Source organism: Hermetia illucens, chromosome 2 (assembly GCF_905115235.1).
Source record: "Hermetia illucens chromosome 2, iHerIll2.2.curated.20191125, whole genome shotgun sequence".
NCBI lineage: Eukaryota > Metazoa > Arthropoda > Insecta > Diptera > Stratiomyidae > Hermetia > Hermetia illucens.
In genome coordinates this window covers 185301003-185324071 of record NC_051850.1, presented here as the reverse complement: position 1 = coordinate 185324071, position 23069 = coordinate 185301003, and the positions used below count along the sequence as shown (strand labels likewise).

General features: G+C 45.1%; 1 protein-coding gene across 2 annotated transcripts in view; it reads right to left on the bottom strand.

The window, feature by feature from the left end:
- Positions 1-2425: 2425 nt before the first annotated feature.
- LOC119649727 (troponin C) overlaps positions 2426-23069 on the bottom strand; it is a 46536-nt gene continuing 25892 nt past the window's right edge. For both annotated transcript variants that reach the window (XM_038052008.1, XM_038052009.1), the window contains 3 exons: positions 3205-3348; positions 2886-3137; positions 2426-2624 (listed from right to left, as the gene is read on the bottom strand). In XM_038052008.1, coding sequence (XP_037907936.1) covers positions 2596-2624; positions 2886-3137; positions 3205-3348 — 425 coding nt within the window. In that variant the 3' untranslated portion in view covers positions 2426-2595. The remainder of the gene's footprint in view (positions 2625-2885; positions 3138-3204; positions 3349-23069) is intronic.

The window sequence follows — 23069 nt, the reverse complement described above, 5'->3', positions numbered from 1 at the left end:
TATGGGAATGCCTTGAGAGACTGAATACACTCGGCTCGTCCAACAAGGTCTGGATACTATGGTTTCTAGGCCATGCTGGGTTGAGACGCCTTTACACGGGCCAGAATTTAAGAAATGAAGAGGAGCGGTTGAGGGAACTATACTGGGCGGGCCTACCGGGGATGGAGCAATCCAGCGTGCTTATTGGGGGATACGAACCTATACGCACAAAGGATTAGCTACCCACCTTTCAGCTCTCGTCCGAGACCGTTTCATTCGTTTACCACTCCTGATTTAAAAAATGGTGGCTTGGTGGTCGCTATGTGTATATTCGTCACTGACATACCACTGCAGATCTTTGGCTAAAACATCGCTAACAAAAGTGACATCTATCACGGACCCCATTTCTCTCTTACGGAAAGTGTTCACGCATCCAGTGTTAGCAACTACAAGATTCAAACGAGAAAGAGCTTCGAGTAATACACGTCCTCTTGCCTTCGTTTCTCGGCTGCCCCATTCTTCAGCCCATGTCTTGAAATCTCCAGCCACTATCTTAAGGCTATGGTTGTGTGCATCTGTTGTTAACTTCTCCACCAAAGAATGGAACACCTCTGTCGTAAAGCTTGGAGCCGCATAACAGCTGTAAATAGATATTCCACCTATTTTTGCTCTAGTGAAGTCATTCTCGAGGATCTTCGTGGTTTCTTCTATGGGTCGATTTCCGCATGTCCATATCGCTGCCTTTCCGCTCTTATCCGCGACCCATACTAAACTGTCTAGATTTTAGACAGATAAGATAATAGCAACGTCGATTTTGCTTTCCAATATCGTCTTGGAGAGCAGGTCCTGAGCCGCTTGGCAATGGTTCAGGTTTAGCTGTAGAAACTTCATTTGCGCATAGTGTCGATCGCCTTCCTGTACACCGGACATGTGCTGCTGCCTGTGATATGGGCGCTGTCAATGTCGTTTACTTGCCTGCAGAACAGACAATTGGGTTTTTCTTCGCAGGCTTTTGCAATGTGGCCTTTATTTCCGCATTTACGACACAGGTCGGACCTATCGTGGACGCTAGCACATTTTTTCGCCACGTGCTCAAATTCCAAACACCAGAAGCATCTTTTCAGAGTTATCTGGTCTCATAGTCGGCAGACGACCCAGCCAATCCGAACTTTACTGGCAGTGATAGCCCTTTTGGCCGCTTCAAGTGTTAGACTTATGGACGCAGTTTGTGTGCCGCTATATGCCTTCCGCAGCCGTAGAATATCTCGCTCCTGGACCGACTGTATTCCCAACTGGGATCGTAGGGCTTGACAAATTTTTTCCTTCGTTGCGATCTCGTCCAAGTCGGTTTGTCTGTCTGTCTGTCTTTTTTTTCATACGTTGGAAGGTGGAAAGGTTCAAAACCTGCCGCTGGCTCCTGCCATACGGTTATGTGAGACTTTTACTCACTAAAACCACCTCATTCTCCTTCGCTTATCCCGCGGGACTGCCATTTCGATATTGCATCGCGGGGCAGGATCAGTTATGAACTGCGGCTTCTGTCGTTATTTGTAACTTTCGTCGGAAGCTCCTCCTTCCTCAGCAGATTGTGGATTACCTTCATTAATTTTTCCACCACCCTCCAAGATGTTTCAGAGGCTAGCATGTGGTCCACGATATTTTCGGGTGTCAACCGTGCCTCGGCGTCAATTTCCGTCTTCGCTCTGTGTGCAGCGAACCGCGGGCAGTTAAAAACAACATGCTCCGCATCTTCCGGAATCATCACGCATGCCAGGCAATACGGGGAGTCGTCACGCCCGAAGCAAAAAAAGTATGCACGGTACTCTCTGTGTCCGCTTAGGAATTGAGTTAGGTGGTAACTAACCTCAAGAGAAACGGTTGAGGGAACTATATTGGGCGGGCCTACCAGGGATGAAGCAGTCCAGGGTGCTTATTGGGGGATATAACTCATGCGCACAAAGGATGGCCTAAACCTCACCAAAAAGAACCTCCGAATCATAGTGAGAATTCTCACTGGTCATTGTCGGCTGAACCATCACCTAGGGAAGCTAGGGATATCTACAGACACTGCCTGCAGGTTTTGTGAGGAGTAGGAGGAAACCTCTATACACGTCCTGGAACAGTGTCCGGCACTTGTGCAAAGTAGATCGAGGCATCTGGGAGAACACTTACTACCAGATGCAAGGCTGAAAGATCTGGAAGTATTGAACATACTAAAGTTCCTAACGGTTATAGGCCTGCTTGAGATACTATGATCAATAGGTACACTATAACCAGTAAAAGAGGCACAATAGTTCTTCAAGGACGCGGTGAGACTTCCCCTTAACAGAATAATAATAATGTGAAGCCAGCAGTGTATTGTAGAATAGTATCTTTTTTAAGAAATCATGTTAGCCTCGCTGTGCTTTCTTGAATTCACTACTTCTCCATCAAAAACAAAATACAATTTTTGGGTTTTAGAAAACAGATTCTTTTATTTTTTTTATAATTAAAAAGTAATTATTGATTAATAATAGAAATGAGTTGAGAGAGTTGAGAGTAAAATGCGACGATGCATTCTTCGTTCCGTGCGAAAAAAATAATTAGAAATTAAAATAGCCTCGCTCTAAATCCACTTTATTCTCCGGTCATCATCTCCATAAATTCTGGAAAGAAAGGTAATTGTTATAATTTTCAAATATTTATCTGGACAGGAATAGAGGAAATCAGAAGTGCTTGTAAGTAATCTAAAAGTTTGCAAATTCGATTAATTTTATATCTTTTCGATGAAGGTAATTTTAATTTATTTATTTTTTTTTTGTTTTTTTTATTTATATTTTTTTATTTATTATTATTATTTATTTTTTATATTTTTGTTTGTATCTATCAAATAGTGAAAAAAAATCGAGTAAATCTAGACAACTCACCATCAAAATCAACTGTTCCTGAACCATCTGTATCGATTTCCTCAATCATAAAGTCTAATTCTTCATTTGTCAGTTGATCGTCCAATTCACGGAGAATTTCCCGAAGACTCGTTGTGGGAATATAGCCGTTTCCTTGCTTATCGTAAAGCCGGAATGCTTCACGTAATTCCTTTTGCATGGATTCCGCATCTTCTTCAACTATGAATTTCGCAGCTAACTGCACGAATTCGCCGAATTCTAGACGTCCGGATTCTGGGGAAAGCCAAGACAGTGGTACAGTTGGCGATATAGGAACACTATCAATTTTATGTGAACTTACTGTCTTCATCAACTTCTTCAATCAGTTCTTCAAGAATCTTCTTATCGAAGGGTTGTCCCATCAATCGGAGGATGTCGGCAACCATTTCTGTTGAGATACTTCCACATTTTTGACTGTCGAAGCTGTTGAATGCTTTTTGTAGAACTGAAAAGAGAAAGGATGAAGGTTGGGTAAGTATTGTCATTTAAGGCTCCGTTTTGAAAAAAGAATTTGATATAAAATTGGACAGAAATCAGGGGGTCTACCAAAACACCCAGAGGAATTTTCATGCTTCCTCACTCCCTGAAAGACTATGGACCGGCAGCTTGCTAGTCAACCCATAACTTCATAGTGTTCATTGTTACTAGAAGGGTCAGTACCTCAAGATATCGAAACTAATAACTTCTGTCGGAGAAGTTGAAAGTTGCGAGTTAGAAACGTCATAGAAGATAAAAAGATAAAGATAAAGCTAGAAGGAGATAATTTTGTCAGTGAGCTCAACTGTGAGTAACAACACTTTAGAGTCCATCAGTATGCAGTGTTGCAACTTGATTCATCCCCCCCCCTTAAACTCTTATTTGCTAGACTCATTTGCCTCCAAAATTTTGGGTGACATGTTCGAGAGCTTTTTGAAGACAGCGCTGAAGCTCTGTGTCAATTGTTTTTGAATCTTGAGCTGGAATTTTATGATGCCAATGACCAGTTTTGTCAATCATACCAGTTTCTGTGAGTCGTAAATAGTGTTTGCTTCTTACTCTACAGAAGTCCATGCGTGAGTTGTATCTTTGTTTCAACCATTCCACTATTGTGTCACAAAAATCCACCTCCTGTCTCAACGCATGTCCGCAGGCGATTGGTCAACTGCACCTGAGTGGGAAGGGGGGGGGGGGGCTCTACCCCCACCCATGACTCCGTTGAGGCTACTTATTGAACGGGCTCTGTAGTGTGTATTTCAAATATTTGCCGTTTCACTTCCATGTCATGTAATCTAATGTCTCTCACGTGATGAAACCTGCGCTTCTTAGTGAATTCTGTCACATAGAGTATCCTCATATTTGTCCCTAAAGATTAAAACAATGTCATTAGTGTAACCCTGGACCTGGCCGGCTGAGTACTTAAAATTTTTCTTATGATGGTGCTTCCCTACAGTGGTCCATTGACAAAACATATCTCAGACCAAAGTGCAATCAATTATCAACTCCTGAATTCACAAATGGGCGGGCTCATTTCAGAACACAGGGATTCATTTTTTTCCTCCATTATGGATACACCACAAAATACGTGGAAAAAAACACAAAAGGCCCAAAGGTTGTAGCATTCTATTGCTTCTTAAAGACCATCCTGAGTGGGCGGAGACCACCAACAGAGGAGAGCTATTCCAAAACCTAAAAACAAGGGAAAGTTGGCGAAATTGACTCTGAAGGTTCACCCCCAAATACTGAAGCTCCATCGAAGTGTTCCGTGAAAACAGGCTTGCTTGCCTCTTTGCTGGCCACTTTGCTAACCAGGCTCACGATGTCAGGGGGAGGCCCTTTAAACACTTCGATTCCTCGTGTGTCATTTGGCAAAATTTCACATGTCCTTTAACCGCCCACGTACTCGAGGAGGGCGATCAGACCCGAGTCTGCAAGGGACTCATCTGAAGTGGCTCGGATGGCCCTCTGAGAGCATATGCTCCAGGAGAATTCCTGGAGGATGTGTTCTCGGCCCGGTTATTTGCGGTTGACCCCCTAGTGGGAGTTTCATGGTGGTTGTGGTTATGCCTACATCGCGGGCAGAGCTCCTCGGAGCTCGAGCGTGGAGTTCCGCTGTACAACTCGGGTGCCGTACTCCTTAGTTGCGGCAGAGGTGTTAAATAGGCCTCGCATCCACTGGTATGAATGCTGAGCCTGCACTCAGTATAAACCAGGACCGCTGTGCTTGAATGGCGGGGCTCTGATTGTGGTCCCAAAATCAATCCGTGTCCGAAGAGGACCGTGGGATTATGCCTTCACGGCAGGTACTCACGTTAAACCCCCAGGACTTTCATGCCCTTTAACCGGTGCGTGGGTCCAAACCAGGGCCTGAAAATTCGACAAACAAGAGAATTCGAGCGAACCCACCGGGCCGGGCTTCCTTAATGGACAGAACGGCGTCGAAACCGCTAGTTATGGGGCGGTTCGACGTCTAGGCGCCACGATGACCAGGAGCATTGTTCCGTCTGCTGCAGTTGTTTGGTCCAATCTATGGCGACCACTTCAGCAGGTTTGCGTAGACAGCCAATGAAGTGGACTGAGCTGAAGCTATTCATCATCCGCTCCTACTACGAAATAATGGCGGGGCGGGTGCAACACCTTACGGCCGCTTGTTGCACCAGAGATTCACGTGACTGTGCAGTGAGTCGCAGACAAGTACCGCTTTATAACTCGCAACGACACAATCCCGGCCATGATCAGGGAGCGTATTAGACTTGAGGTCACCACGGAAACGGGTGACCGAGAGCTGATGGGAGCAGAGGCGGCATTAAAACCACCACGCGGCACTGCACTGGTTTCAGTACTCGCCGAAACACTCTTCTCCACCGTCAGCTGAGGGTTTCGCTTAGGTCGACGAGGAACCTTTTTCAGATCTCTGAACGAATCCCAACAGAGCACCCAGACAGCATAGTTTTCGGTAACGGATGCGAAAGAATACTGGGGTGGACTTTGGGAGTTACCCGCCCAGCATGCTGAGCATGGATCACCGTCGAAGACACTCGCCATATGTCAATATGCCTGGCATGAATTATGCGAATGTTACTGAAAAGGAAGTTCGACGAACCATAAACAGTTTGAAGAACTGGGGGAGCCCAGATCTGAATCGAGTGCAGAATTTTTGGTACAAAAAATTCACCAGTATACATGGTCCATCCTCCCTTCCTCGCTGCGGGGATTACCTACCTTATCCCTATGAAGGACACGGTCCAGGATCCCGCAGACACAACACCGATTACTTGCTTACTTCATAACTTCTATCATTAGTGGAAGGGTCAATGCGCACCTCGAGACCAATAACTTCCGTCCGAGGAGCAGAAGGGCTGCCGAGTTGGGTCAAGGGGTTGCAAGACTCGGTAGTTGTATGGTAGGACAGGCGACTAGAGGACAAAGAAATTTCTTTAGTTGCTATATCGTTTATGCCAAGGGTTTCGACTGCGTCCGGCATACCTGGCTGGTCGCTGTCCTACATCTGTATAGCACTGATCCGAACCTAATAAAGTTTTTGGCGACAGTCATGGAATGGTGGCCCACCACCTTATCAGTGCCTTCATTTGAGGGTGCCAATACCTCAGAGCCTATTCATATACGGAGGGGCATCTTCTAGGGGGATTCTTTGAGTCCTCGTTGGTTTTGCATGGCACTGAACCTCTTTTCATCGTTACTGAATGAAGCTAGAGGGCATGGTTTTGCAATAAAGTATGGCCTACGTGCTAAGTGCAAACTGACACACTTGATGCTCAGATGACAGTTATATACTGGTACTGACGACCATCTTAGAAGTCCGTTGCGGATAGTTGACATGTTCAGCCGTGATATTCCAATGGAATTTGGATTAGATAAATGTCGAATCCAGGCCAACCGTTCCTTGCATGCGGCTGTCTGTAAGGCAAACTGTAGGCTGACTCCAGTGAACTTGAAGGATCGGTCTTACAATCCTCTGAGTGGGGTGAAGTCGGATCAAGAACGGATCGATGAATGGAAGTTGAAGGCAATGCTCCGAGAACACGTGGTAAGCATTTGCGGAACAGATGGATGTGTGCTGCGGAGCTGTTTACTTAGACCCCCACCCGAGATTATGAAAAGCTCATAATGAAAAAGCAGGTGGAGAACGATCAGTGCAGAATGTGGTGTTGCTATCCCCGGAAATACGTGGAGAAGAAGGTGAAGCCACCGGTTCGGGAAATCAAAGAAATTTGACGACTTGGGTGGGTGGTTGTAGTTTCCACAATATTGTGAGCTACAAGTATTGTAACTAAATCCCTCACAGCTTCGCTTGATGTCCTGGGACTCACGCACAGTCTGGTTCAAACCATGCAGAAGTACACCATTCTGCATACGTTGGCGATGTTGAGGGAAGTTATCGGCGGATTCTCCTACTAACCTGCCACCAGGCACCACCAGCAGCGCCCCTTTTTAGTTTTTAAGTAGGTAGGATCATCCGAGCCTAAATGCTTAGCACTTAGGGATTTTGGCAAGTCGGAAAAAAATAATAAAAATGTCATAAAAAGACTTAAAATCCCTCACCCGTGAAGAGGAATACCAATCAAAAATGTTTCACTTACTTATGTCATTAACCATTCAGACAACGTTGATGGTTTCTAGCCTACATAAGATACGAAGACGGACGCAGGTGAACTCGGTTTAAGGGGGGTGGCGGTCATAATCCCTGTCGATATGCTGACGAAGGAAATGAGTGTATTATGCCTTACTAGACGTATGACGGGATACACAGAATGTAGCAATGCGGCAAGGTCAGAGTCACATGATCTCTGGCAACGCAGATCGGAAGAATCTACGCACAGACTCATTCCCAACATTACCGTCTGGCCTGAGTGGAAACACAGGAGACGAACTACCACATTACCCAGCTCCGCATGGGACACGATGGTTGCTACAGGTAATATCTTTGGATTGGATAATTCACCTATACGGTGGCATACCGGAGGATCCAGGGCATGTGATATTTCACTGCCCAAGGTTCACAAAGAAGGAGGAAGGCCGAAAGAAGGACAAGGACGAGTGCCTAAGGGCAAACCAACCCCGCGAAGTAATACCTAAATGGTAATCTCGCGGGGCTGAGGCTAGAGAGACCGGAGGCCATTTTTAGTGGTTAGGAATCTCATAGGACCACGCTCTACCTACGACGTTGGTACGGCGGAGCTGGCGCAGAGGATAGTTGCAGCAGAATGCGGCATCAATTTTACTTAGGCGTAAGCGCACATATAATATTTATTTATTTCTCCAAATTATGTATACGATAATGCGTTAGTGAGAGTGGCTTAGATATTTCTGCTCGCATTAGGTTCGAAGGAAAAAGGAAGCTATACCAAGTCTGGCCTGCATTAATGAATCATATTTCAGTTTCAGGGACTGATGCTAAAAGGGAACATCGGGAGCTGTATTTCTAACGCACTCTCACTGCTCAGTAGCACTTGCTAATATAATTCATAATTCATCATCCATTTTGATAGCCCGAGAGCAACAAGGAAGTGTGAGAACCCATAGACAGCGCTTCCTGAAAATCTGAGCCAGAGGAGGCATCGACTGAGGATGTGATCCGTCGGGATCGAGAGGGATCTCTTGATCGCGGCACCCGGCTCTCGCCTCCGGTCAGTATTGTTTTATTTGTCCATTTTCAGCGTTGTCCATCGTGTCTGAGCTTCGCGCGATATCCCTTTCTGTTTTTCAGGTTCTTGTGCAACGCATCGTATTGATGGACACTCGAAAACGATGAATTGAGGCGGACTGAAGCTTAGCTGGTACAAGGCTAAGAAGCGCGTGCCGACGGGATACTTCACGGTTCATTTTCCCATTACTTTAGGTTTCTGGGATAGGTTACCGTTGTAGTTGTCTTAGGCCATGTCAGATGGTCATTTGGCCATCCTGAAACGCTCCCGGTTGGTTTGTGTTTTGTCAATGCCTAAATTTAATGAAATGTGGAACGGTTTATTGATGAAATACTGATAATAAGTTAGATCTGATTTTAAGGGACTTTCACCTGCTCCGCAAACTAAAATTTTTTTTTCGAATCAATAGACTGTAGCAATCATTTGGTGTAAACCCTTTCAAAGCCTTTTCCGACGATGGATTAAAGCTATTGGAGAGTCATTAGGCCAAGGGTATTTGAAATATTTACTATTTTTAAGGTTTACCCTTGTTAAAAAAATTTTTACTGTCTTTTTTTTTGACTGAGTGAAAATATTCATAAAACACTAGCCTGTACACGGCAAAACCACCTTCGATTCCCCCAACGTCCGTAAAATCATCATAAGGTATTAAATCACGGGGCGGAGTTAGCTCACTTTGGCTTGGTCATCTTTCGTCTCAACACAGCGTACATAACCGCGCTTTACTCATTATTGCATCCCACTCTTCCCGATGGACTAGTATTCTTCGCACCACATTTTCTGATACAAGCACCTCTCCTAGAGTCTCCTCCAGGTTGCTTCTTTCTTCCACAAATCAAATGTATCACACCCTTAAGACTGTTTTTCTGTAGGCTGCAATCAGTTCCTTAGCGTGAAATGCGACCTACAATACCATTCAACAACTTGAAGCTTCATAGAGCCTATCGATATTCTGGAAGCACGCCGTGGCTCTACCACATTCGCTATTATGCTTTGTCACAAACATGCTTCACGTCTATCATCACTCCCAATTATTTGCCAGCAAGCTTAGAAGTGATGTTATGATTCCCACATTCAATACGGGCACAATTTATTTTACGGCGCTTGCTAATGAGGACCGCTTCCAGTTTCTCCTCCGCAAGCGTCAGACCAGAACTGTCTAGTGGACCCTTAACAACAGTGATCACTGCGCACGTGTATAACCATATCGTGGGCGTAACCAAACACCGTGGCTTCCTCCAGAATCGGAAATTAAGAACATCGTTGTACATGATGTCCCACAGCAGTGAACCCAATGCGAAGCCACAGCAATGGGTCCAGTACGAAGCCCTATGGGGCACCTGCAGAGACAACTTATTCCTGGGGTCCGTCATCGGTGCTATACAGGAGCCTCCGTCCTTGTAAATAGCTGTCGACGATAGCTGCGAGTTAGGCGGAAATACCAATCTTCGCCAGAGATTACCGTATTAGGTTCCAATTGGCCGAATTGAATGCATTTCTCACGTCCGGGATCACGACCACGCAATATTTGCTAGTACTACCTTTCAGTGAATTACATCGTCAGCCAAGCCAGTAACCATTTTGATGGAATCAGGGGTTGATCTAGCTTAATGGAACCCATATTATCGCCCGATTTATTCGGAAACGGCTAGACCAATTGTCACAAAAGTTGGTTGGAGCACATGGTCTGTTGACCCCTTTATATACATCAAGTGACGCCATTTTGTATTAAGTTTAAGGCGGGCTACGTGCGAAAGATTGTGCATACTTTTTTCACAGAATGTGGCCATGTGGGATATCAAATGAAAGGGCTCAATTAATACTTTTCGAAACTGTTCCCACATTTGACCTCAAATGAAACATAGGAGAGTGAGGGTTCAAAATATGTCCCTCAGAAAAAGTAACAGATCTCGTTCTCAGAACCGAACCGAAAAATCTGAAAAAAATCACAGTGGCGTATCCAAAAATTTTAATTACCACTAGTCTACGTGCCAATCGACACTTAACACAGGAAGACTAACCTCTTTCTGCAGCCATCACAAAAGCTAGAAGCAGGCACTTATCAGCGGGTCTTCACGTAATTTCACTCTGAAACACAGCCTTCAAGCTATCGTAAGAGGAGGAAGCCCTGCACTCTCTAACCCCGTTAAAGAAATGCGGCGGTCAACTCGTTAAAGAGTTAAGGTGCCTCAAAATGGAGCTATTTCTATATCAAAAGAGAAGAATTTAATTTTGAAGGCCATCACCGCATGTAGGAAGAAGGATATGAAGGAAGGCACGGGAGATCCTTTTTCTCCAAGCTTATTAAAAAATCGTAGTAAAGACCCTCCCTTAAAAAGTTTTGGCACTTCAGATGGGCAGTATTTTGATAACATCATGGTAAAGTTTAATTTGCTAACGCGACCCTGGGTTAAGGCGCGGATCAAGATGCTTTGTAAGAGAGGAGAAGCACCCCCCCCCCCCCCCTAAAAATCCGAAGTGTTCACTACCCCTTAAAAAGATACGACGCCCCGAAAAGGAGCTATTTTCTTGTCGTTAATAAGCTAATTGATAGGGCAATCATTGCGGGATGCGCAAGTGAGCATGAAGGGGAAAGCCCAAAAATCCAGGTAGTAGGGGGAGAGTAGTGATAATCAACACGTGATCTGGCCCTCTTCTGCAAGCTCAATGATTGCCCTGTCAATTAGCTTCATTGGAGTTGAAGAGAAGGATCTCCTCCCTCTCCCTCTATAAACTCCTAAGTTCCTCCGAGAATGGGGTTGAAAATTTAACCTTTACCAAATTAAGCCTCTTTAAGGCTGGTATATATGCAGCATCTTTCAACAGGATTAGGATTACATTATGCATGGCATCGAAGTTGAAGATCCACTAATGTCTGATGAATTTTTTAGTCACTAAAAATAGAGCTCGAATTCGCAATGTCTATTGTGAATACTTCTAACAAAAAGTGTCAAACAATGGAGCCTCAAAGTCTACTTTGGTTTGGCCACACCCAGAAAAATATTTGAACTTTCCTTTGAAGCCATGTCACTATTATTTAAGAATCATTCATGTTCACATCTGCGGTTATTTTTGTGATGCATAAAGCAACCCCACAAATTCAATTCAGTCGCAAGTGGGGTAGTATTAAATACCATTTATTACCTCAAATGCAAGGATTTCAACCATCCGATTTTTTCTTTTGTTGACATGTAGCTACTCATTAGCCCAACTAACAGTAAGCTGTCTTCATTAATGGACTACATTACAAACCGCACCCAACCGTTTCTGAGATCACAGCCCGTGACCAAGGAAGTGGTCTAATGATCTCCAAACGCCAAGTATTTCCGAGAACTAGTTGCATTTTCCAATGATAGACACATGTCAGAGTTAGGCACGCGTAGACATATGTGTGAAAACCGTACCAAACGACATCACCACGTGCCCTGCCAGACTATAGTTTTCACATTCGTTTGATTTACGTTCCATTGGAACCGGTCCAAATCTGGATGAATGAATCAGCGTAACCAGCAGATGTGCTGCAGGACTAGACGAAATGAGCCACTTCAGTGGTGTCTAGATAGATACAGACTAGATTCATTTGTTAGTTTTACGGGTAACGCACAAAGCAGGAGGTAAATTATTAGGTGACTCTCTGGGTTACTTCAAAGAGTCCTTTCATTTGGGGAGGCGTGCCTATGCACTTGGTTTAATTACTTGTTTTGAACTGAGAGATTTCTGCAAATTGTATATATACCCTTGTGGTGGCTCTAATCTGGAATTCCCGATCTAGTTGCTCGTCAGCCGGTTCTTCCTTCAAATATGCTTATAAGTGCGCCAAATTCTCTGGCCAACAACCTGCCTAGTTGTCTACGGCGTGACAAATGGTTCTTACAGCATCAACTGATATATCAACGGAAAGCGCCACCTCACCAAATAATGACCACTTCTTGCATGCCCTCTTTTATCAGCTTCATTTGTAGCAATTAATATTCCCTGAAGAAATAGATTTGGCAAGCCACCGAATAGAGCCATTAAATCTTTCACCAAGCCAAGTGTCAACCATTGCGATGTATCTCTGCAGCAGACCATACTCGAGGACGTACACAAATGCTTATGTTTTATCCACGAAGAGTTTTCCGGAGGCATCAGGAAAATTTCAGTAGAAATTGAAAATAGGAAATATCAACCGCGGGACGGAAATAACCGTTGATGGTCTCAATTCGCTGAATTGTTTGTTGACTTTTCCTTAAATGAATTCAATCTATTTTTGGTATTTTTGTGAAATTTTGGATGAAATAGAAAATAAGCGAAAGATGCATGATTGTAAATATTTTTCAAGGAGAAATTTTGGCATATGGAGGACGCTTCAAAATTGATTGAATACAATTGCGTCGTGACTGAGAGAAATTTATTTTGAAAGTTTGTCATTGTCTGGTGATTTATATGTTTTCACTTTGTTCTGAATGAGAGAGGTCAACGGAGAACATTTCGGGTCGTTTCCCCCAAGATGAAAATAAGCGTAGGTAGGTAGGTATCAGTGGCCGCTCCGAGGAGCCCAATTAGCGCTTTGGTGCGCCGTTTTGATGCGACAAACTCCTATGACCGTGACTGTTATTATGGGAGCAGGGAGGTCGAGTCGAGCCGGCTCGGATCTTCAGAGCCACCCCTTAACATTCACGAAGGAAAGCAGCCCGCTAACCCTGCAGCTAGAAATCTCTCTGAGGTCCCCAAAGGATGGTTTACCCAGTGTCCGCAGCCTGACTCTAGCCGGAGCTGCCAATCGCAGAGAAAGTGCATGAGGGTTTCCCTTCCTTCTCCGCAGCTTCGGCAATGCGAGTTGTAGGGTATGCCGAGCCTAGCGGCATGGTCCTCTATGGGCCAGTGTCCCGTGCAGACCGCCGTAATCTTGAATGCATTTGCACGCGTCTGGCACAGGAGCTTTCGTGATCGAGCTATGTTATAAGCGGACCAAATTCTCCTTGACTTGGCACAGCTTGTAAGCATTCGCCATTTCTGACCCGTGGCTGCTAGGTAGTGCGAGTAGACTCGGTCCCCGACAGCCGCCAGCGGAACACCGACTGTATTCGCTGAGGGACTGCCTTGCCTGGCCAATCCGTCAGCCCGCTCATTCCCCTTTATGTTCCTATGCCCGTTAACCCAGAGGAGAGTGATCTTGAGCATGCTGCCCCACTGCCCCACCAGCCGGGAAGATATCGTCGTTGAATACAAGGCCTTGATGGCCGCTTGGCTCTCGGTCAGAATGACTATGTTACGCTTGGGACTCGAATCACGCTCCAGCCATCGACAGACTTCCAATATCGCCAGTATTTCCGCCTGGAAGACATTGTCGAAACCTGGGAGATCATACGACTTGGATACACCGTGTGTATTCGAGAAAACCCTCGCGCCGATTCCATAGGCCATCTTTGATCCGTCCATAAAGAATACCCTGTCATAGTCTTGCAACACGCCGCCGGTCTTCCACTTTGCCCTGATTGGAAGGTCCACAGCAAAGTTTCTCGTGAAGTTCAGCTTGCGTGTGACATATTCTGTGGGGGATGGCCAGATTTCCCGAGGTATTTTATCTAGGATGTTGCTGTGGCCGTAGAACTTCGCTGCCCAGCATTCGAACTCACGTAGTCTGACGGCACTGTACGCTGCTCCAATTTAGATTAGGATCCAGGATTACACCCAGATACTTTACATTAGAGGTAGTGAATAGCATCAGTTGCGTTTTGGTTGGGTTTATACTGAGTCCGCATCTTGCGGCCCACAGGCACACCTTTCGCAACGCTCCTTCCATGATGTCGCTCATAATGGACAGAGACATCCCTGATACTAATATCACCAAGTCGTCTGCATACGCCACCACCTTCACCCCGCTGCTGTCCAATGTACGTAAAATTTTGTCCATTACTATTAACCAGAGCGCCGGTGAGATGGCGGCACCCTGAGGCGTGCCTCTGTTCACAGCTCTGGTCAAGTGGTTGCCTCCCAGATCCGACTGGGTTATCCTGGTACTCAGCGTGGATATAATCCAATGCGTGAGATACCCCTCCAATCCAACACCGGTCAAGGCTTCTTTGATGGCGTTGGTACTGACGTTGTTAAAAGCTCCCTCCATATCCAAGAAGGCAGCAAGGGTATACTGGTTATACTGTAGCGACCGCTCAACCGTGCCAATTATCTCGTGGAGGGCGGTTTCAGTGGATTTTCCTTTGAAGTAGGCATGCTGGGACTTAGAGAAAGGCGTTCTCTCCATAATCGTCCTTAAGTGAATACCCAGGACGCGTCCTAGGGTCTTCAGAACGAAAGAGGTCAGGCTGATTGGTCGAAAGTCCTTCGCGGACTTATGACCGCGCCTGCCCGCTTTCAGCATGAAAACCACTCGTGCGCGCCTCCAGGACTGCGGTACGTATCCTAAAGAGATGCGACTCCGGTAAATCTCAACAAGCCACGGAACAACGCTTTCCTGCTGCTTCTGTAGCATGACTGGCATTATGCCATCTGGGCCTGGAGACTTGTATGCGGAGAAGTTGTTTGATAGTCTCGCACAGCTGGGGTTGCCGCAAACCCTCCAAGCAAGGTTCTGACTCAGCGTCCTCCTCGCTGGAGGGAAAGTGCGTTTGAACCAGCAGCTCCAAGGTTTCGCTAGAAGATTCCGTCCAGGAGCCTTCCGACTTTTTAAGAATTGATGGGCTCTTATGTTCCTTGGACAGAATCTTACTGAGCCTCGAGCCTCGAGTGAATAAATAAATATATGTGCATATGTGATACACATATGTACTTCTCGAGGTCCTTTTATTAATTTTTGATTATTTAAAAACTTCCGTAATATAATAAAAAATAAATATCTTGGAAAAAATAGGGGTACGGGAAATAGAACGCCTTTAATGGAAGTGACTTCTGTTCTGTGGTTTTCCTACCATTCCCTGGCAGCAGCTTCCTTAAATGCATGGGCCTGCCTCTTTCATATGATTGGGTATTACGGCAATTTCGGAGAAGGGAGGAGGAGTAAAGAGTCCTCAGATTGATAGAACTCTATAAAGTTATGCGCAACAGTCACGGTGACATCCCCACAAAATTCATGGCATATACTGATTCCGGGGTAGCCTTATGCTGGATACCCAATCAAAAGGCCAGGAAGAATAAGCGCATAAGGAAAAGGGTATCAGATATTTGCAAGTATTTGTCACCCGCGGAAATTCATCATGTCAAATCCAGGCTGAATCCTGCCGATTTTGCTTCTAGGAGTCTCAATCCGCAGAAATTGGTAGAACATGACCTATATTTCAATGGGCTATCGTTTTTATAGGAGGACCTTTCTCAAACAATGGTCCCGATCCCCGAACTGGAAAAAATGGCCTACTACAGACTCAATAGCTTCAGCAGACTATGTCAAGCCTGTCGCTATTAAAGAACGTTATCGCAAGATGTTTCCGATGGAGGAGGACTGATGCGGGGCCCTATTCGGTCCAGGAGCTGAATCGGACAGAATGCGCGATAATCAACTCTTCGGGGAGCAACAAGACAGGATACCAAAGCATCACTGGCTATCAACGCTTAATCCGAACGAAGCACTCCATTATTTTAGCAAACTCATACCTAGCAGATCTGGTGATTAGACAGGCTCACGAAAAGAACCAGCATTGTGGGATTGGACTCACAATGGCTCCGATACGATAAAAATATTACATTCCCGCTTTGCAGCAAAGAGTGCAGAAATGGACAAGGCAGTGGGTGAAGTGCATTAGGACACGAGTCAAGGCAATAATCCCGAAGATTTCTCTTCCGAGCGTGTCAGGCTAGCAGAAGTCGGAACGGATTTGTGGGGACCATTTCAGGTGAAAGCACCAAACATGCGAACACTAAAGACGATGAAAGCGTTCTTATGTCGCCATTTTTTTCTGTATGGCCACTAAGGCGGTTCATTTAGAATTATGCATGGACCTGACAAGGAATGCGTTTCTGCCGGCCTTCCAAAGGTTCGTGAGTCGGTCTGACACCGGCATCGATTTGGTAGGCAGTACGAATGTGCTTCGGGAAGCGTGTCGCCAGGTGGAGTTAGAAAGTGAAGAAACAATGAATTGGAAAGGCATTATATGGAAGCATAATCCTCCTAGAGCCAGTCATTTTGGAGGGTTATTTGAGGCCTCTGTAGGAAGCCTGGAGCGATACATCAAGCGCATCCGTTCAACATCCAATCTATCCTGTGAAGACTTTTATATTCCAACTCTCTATGGTTGGCGATATTGAACCCTAGGCCGTTGTATCCATTGGTGGACAAGAGCCATGACTTGCAGGTATTATCTCCTGCCCATTTTTTAATGCAGAGAAGTCTTTTGTGGCCTCCGACGGGCGACGGTATGCTTGAGGATCTACCAGCAACCAAAAGTTGACTAAAGATCCAAGAGCTGCAAAGAGACTTTTGGGCCAAGTTTGAAAATGAATACTCAAGTCACTTGCAAAAATGCCACAAGTGGAAGAACTCAGGAAAGCGTGTAACTCAAGGCGACTTGGTGGTCATAATAGAAAGTGATCACAGTCCTTTGGACTGGAAAATGCCGCGAGTACTTGAAGTATATCCAGACCCTGGGCGTATTGTTTGACAGGAAGGGTTGAGAACGTTCGCTAGGGACGACGTTCGTCAGGCTGTGTATCAGCTAGTTCCTCTTCTCCCGGAAGAGGGAGTGGAGCTATTCGTAGGGAAGCACGGTGAGAGGGGGGGGGGACATTTTTTTACAGAATATATTATAGTTATATTGGGTATCAAAAGAAAGGGCTCAATTAGTACTTTTCGAAAATGTTATTTATGACGTTGGGTGAAATGCAAGAGAGTGACGATTCAAAATTTGTCTCCTGCATAGTAAAACAGCTCTCGCTCTCAAAACCTATCCAACCATAATGGGACGAGCCACAAACTGGTCATTGCAATGCTTTATAGCAGTCCCATCAGGAGAGTGGAAGCAAAAGGAGGTGGTTTTAGTGAGTAAGAATCTCACATAACTGCTTGGCAGGAGCCAGCAGTAGGTTTTGACACTTTTCACCTTCCAACCATAAAAAAAAAGGCAGACGGACAAACAGTGAACCGATTTCAATAAGGTTTTGTTTTACACAAAATCTTAAGAAGATATAACAGACGGCCTAGTTCAGTACTTTAGGAAGGGCAGAGGGACCGGGCTCAGGAACCATTGCAGGATCGGTTAGAAGCGTAACAGGCGAGCTTTATGATAATTGATTGGGGGAAATTGGTGGAGCCAAACGCTTAGGAAAAATTAGTATTAATGACATGTCTCTCTTGCGGACTATGTAACACTCCGGCAGCTTTCGAAAAAGATGAATGGAACATGTATTGAAGAGCTTGCAGTGGAAAACATGCTTAGTCCATCTGGACGACATTATTGTTATGGGAAAAAACTTCATCGACCAATCTGAAGAACTTGTGGGAAGTGTTGCATCGAATTCAAGATGTTGGGCTCACACTAAGTGTCAGGAAATGTTCGCTGTTCCAGAAAGAGGGGAGGTATCTGGGCCACAAAATTACGGCAGAAGGAGTAAGTACCGATGAAGAGAGAATTGCTGGCTGCTGGCCAAGACCCAATAACTTACAAGAGCTGCGAAGTTTTCTTGGTTTGTGTACGTACTATTGCCGATTTGTACCCGCCTTTGCAGATGTTGCTAGCTGTTTCCATGAGCTTACGAAAAGGGTCGTAAATACTCGTGGGGTAAGGAGCAAGAGGAATCATTTTTGCAACTGAAAGAAAGACTTTGCAGTGAACCGATTTTGGCCTACGCTATTCCGGGAGGGAAATTCGTGTTGGACACTGATGCAAGCAATTACGAATTTTGGGGGGGGGGGGGGGGGTTTGCCATAGGCTATTGAAGGACAAGTAAAAGTTATAAGGTATTTTAGCAAAGTCCTGGGGAAACCTGAAAGGAACTATTGTGATACGCGACGGGAGTTGTTGGCAGTAGTTGAATCGGTGTGAAGCATTTCCATAAGTAACTCTCTGGACAACCATTTCATTTGAGGACGGACCACGCGGCTTTACGGTGGCTTCTACAGTTCAAGAATCCAGAAGGCCAATTGGTTCGTTTGTTTGAGAGACTCGAAACTTATGAGTTTCATATTGAATATCGAGAAGGAGGGCAGCACGGGAGCGCAGATGCATTGTCAAGAAGACCGTGTGATGTAGGTTGTAAGCTCTGTAACAGTGCAGAAGGAAAAGCCGGAATCTTCGACATTCGCCTATTAAAGGTTTTATCCGATGAAGAATGGACTAAAGAGCAGATACAAAAAGACTAGAAAGATGATGCTGGTCTAGCCTAGCAGAAGCCTATTTGGAAAGAAATTCCAAATGAAAGTCCAACCCAAAAAGGTTATTGGGCTCAATGGCAGAGCCTCCAGTTGGAAGATGGACGTTTTTATCGTGTCTGGGAAAACTAGGTTAGAGAAACCTTACAAAAGCTGATCATCGTTCCAAGGGAGAAAATAAATCATTAAGGAATACCACAATAGAACAAGCGGTGGACATCTGGGTATAACTTAAACCGTCGAGAAAATTAAGCGTTGATTTTATTAGATTGGATTGGATGCCGACAGTCCGTGGCCGACTGGATAGGAGCATGCGTGCAATGTAGATCCGCAAAAGGACCGCAAACGCGAAGTCAGGGAAACCTACGCCAGGGATATAGCCGGGTCGTTTCCAATGAGCACCAAATATGTGACGGCTAATGACAATTAGCCAAGGCACCAAAATTGTACAATAGGAGGACGAACATTTAGTTAGCATAATTGTTAACAGATTACCCTAACGCCAGGAAGGAGATCTTATCAAAGGGCATAAAGTAGTTTTCTGGTAAAGTGTTTGTATGTCATTCTGGAATATTCCGCGGGGTATAAAAGGGCCAAAAGTTCCCCCATGGAGTCAGTCACCCCCAATATTTCCACCACCCTCTCCTCGATCATCAACCACTGTATCCTCAACGCTCACTTCCCCACCTGAATCCACTCAATCCCGATAGCTACAGGCCTATCTCTATCCTTTCTTCCTCCACCAAAATCTTCGAGCGGATGATCAAATCCCTCATAGACGAGCATTGCACTTCCAACAACACATTACCAGAATTCCAATTCGCCAACCGAACTAAACACTTGGTTGAGCACGCGCTACTTGCCCTCAAGACTGATATCCTCCTGGGTATCCATCGGAGGACACCCACCATAGCCTGTCTCCTTGACCTAAGGAAAGCTTTCGACTCCGTATGGCAATACGGACTCACGTGCAAGCTTTCCGAAATCCTCAACTTCCATCCGCACCTCTGTAAGCTAATACTTAGCTTTCTAGATGGGCGGAAAGCCTTAGTGAGCATCCAGCAGCACCTTTCCTCGTCATATACTTGCCCAGCCGGCATTCCCCAGGGTTCAGTCTTGTCTGCAATCCTTTTCTCGCTGTTCACCGCAGACATCCCAAAACCACTTCCACACCCGTGTCCCATCCAGATCCTCCAATACGCGGATGACCTAATCATCTACACAACCACCAAAGACATCTCCCGTGGTGAAGTGTGTCTGAATACTTATTTAGACGAACTTTACCACTATTTCACCGGCTGGAAACTATCCCTAAATCCCGACAAGTGTGAGACCATCGTCTTCCATGGAGACATGAGGATGACTCCGAAGATGTGGAGTGACACCAGATCACTATCACTCACATTCCACGACCAGCCCATTCCCACGGTTAAAGAAGTCACCTACCTCGGGGTGACAATGAACTCCCGCCTCTCCCACGTACCTCACATAACAAAGGCACTAGGCCGTGCAACTGGTGCCTTCCGGTCCCTGTATCCTATCCTTAAATACAACATCCCGACTCCAAGAAAGGTTAAGCTGTTTTGCTATAAACAGCTTATCCGCCCACTCCTCATCTTCGGCTTCATTTTATGGTCCGATTGCTCCCTATCCCAGATGGAGCGACTCCGCCTCAGAGAGCGCAGGATCTTTCGCCACTGCGCCAACATCTTTAAGAACGAGGACCGCTCCAAGTACATTTCCAATCAGATCCTCTATGAATCCTGCCAAACCCCACGCATCGACGCCTTCCTTGCTCGTCTTGCCCTCAATTTCCTAGCCAAGTGCCAAGCCCATCCCAATGCTCTTGTAGCCAATGCCATGCAGATCGAGATCGTTGAAGATAACCTTCTCCGAACTCATCTGTTCCCTCAGATCCTTCTATCTCTCCAGTCCCAGAACCGTCTGTTCGATTCCCTAGGTAGAGTAGTCTTCTACACAGGCAATTTCTCCGACTCCCAATTTTTTAAACCTTCCCATCATTAGCACCCCTCCCGGCTTTTAATTCCCATCTCCCTCCCGCACGCCTCCCATCCTACCCCAGTCCTGTTCCCTTCTAGTCCCATCCCGTTTTTATATATGCTCAACGAGTGGAGGTTTTTTTCGACTTTTCCTCCAAAATGAAATGTCAACAGCTCTTGTACACATAACCTTGTTAGTAATAAGTTAGTTTAAGCTTTATGTCATACCTTAGATTAAGTTTAACTGTTAAGGTAGTGCCTAAGTTAGCTATAAGTTTATATCAATACTCCTAGAAAATAAAAAATTGTTGTTTTGCGAAATTGTTGTTTTGCCATGGAGTCAGTCAAGTTTCAAAAGTAAACTTAAACGCGTCGAATTGTACTAGTTGTACTAGTTGAAGGAAGTGTTCTATAATTAATTGTACAGTACGATTGTCTTATTTAGTGTAAAATAAATGCTTTTATTCAAGTTGTAGAACGGGTTTTTGTTTAGTGCTACGCAATCCAGTGATAGGAGTCTACGTAAAGCAAGAACGTAATAGTATGCTCGAGGGAGTTTTTGAGTATTTAGATTTGGATTGAACTGTGTTTTGCTAGAAATTCAACAAATTCAGTGAGTTTTTATATGCCCCCGTCCGATACGCCTCAATACGTTTTGAATGATAAAGTCAAGGATTTATCACCAGTAGAGTATTATAAATTTCCACCCACCAATCAAATCCCGACAATCTGCATTCATCTTCCAATTGTTTATATAATAAAGCCGAAAGGTGCGTTGTACCCTGGCATAGAAGCTTATATACAAGAGAAATAAACTCAATATAAACACCAAGAGAAACAATTTCATAAAGACTTTATAATAGAAATTTACATGGAAATTAAAAAGAAGAACATTCATAAAAAATAATATTCCTCCATTTTTTTTTTCAGGCCGCCTTACTGTTCGTTTCCATACTAATTTCGGACGTAAACATTTACCAAAATAAACATTCAACCCCGAAAATACAGAGAAGCAAATTTCTCAATTCAATTCTCGTCGGTTGATGAAAGTGAGAAGCAAATTCAATCATTTTTATAACCAAGAATTTATCAAAATCATTTACTCATGTGAATACAACAAGATTTTTTAAAAATACACCAGCCAAAAAAAAAAAGATGGAAATTTCGAAAGTTGTAGATCGAATTACTTAAATTTCCCCGCGATAAAAATTCTTGAGAGCGATTCTGAAAAGTGAATTCTAATGATTCGGGGGAGCATCAAGTCTGGGCCGATATTCTAAGGTCTTTCGATTTCATTTGCTTGTGGAAGTTCTATTTTTGTCGCCTTTTGGAGTGGCAGAATGTCGGCTTCCTGTAGGATGAAGTGGGAACTGGGGTATTTTTTTCTATCTTTGATCGTACTGGAAGGTGGGTAGTGGGTGATTTGTTGCTGTTATATTTGCAGAGATTGATAAACTAAATTAGAAACAAGTTGGAATGGTTTCGATATCCGAAGCTGATATTTCATAAAATGTTGGCCTAAAGGGACCACCCCGCTACGTAATGCGACATTACATTCAGCACAACTGCCGCGACGTGGCATTCGTTAACGATCCTTAACGAGTCGCTTACGACACGGGGAGTGGCGTCCCCGAGCTGCCCAAGCAAGTGGTTCTGACCTCCTACCTGGCATAATACCTGCGTCCTAGGTAGCCTTGAGAAAGTTTCTCGGTAGTTCCCGGAGCCGTCTACAATTCCTTGTCAATGTCGATGGGGTGATGTCAGCCTATCCCTACCAAGGTGGTAGTCGTTGTGTGTATTAGGAGCCCACCTCTTTGGGACCCCGGTAATGTGCATTGAACCGGTATTAATAGACCGCATTGCCCCGAGCGAGCGCTGATCCAACCGTGAGTTTCGAGATCAGCCAATCGTAGCTACGGCCCCAGGGAACTGGGGTAGGGGCTTTGTCCCCGAGGGTATACCAGTTTCGACGAGACAACGGGATGCACAGACCGAGGCGAGGACTCGCAAAGTGATGCGGTACCTGCAACGGAGACGGGAACAAAGACAGTACCATGCATTGCTTTAGTTGGGGAAAGAGGCACAGTGGAAAGTGCCGAAACTAACCAAATGGTTTCGAATATAAGCCGAGTGGGAGGGCTGTCGACTACTCTGGCGAAAGCTGAAGGGGAAAGGCTTATTAAGAAATGCTCGGCAGTTGTGAAGCCCATACGATCTGCGACGTTCC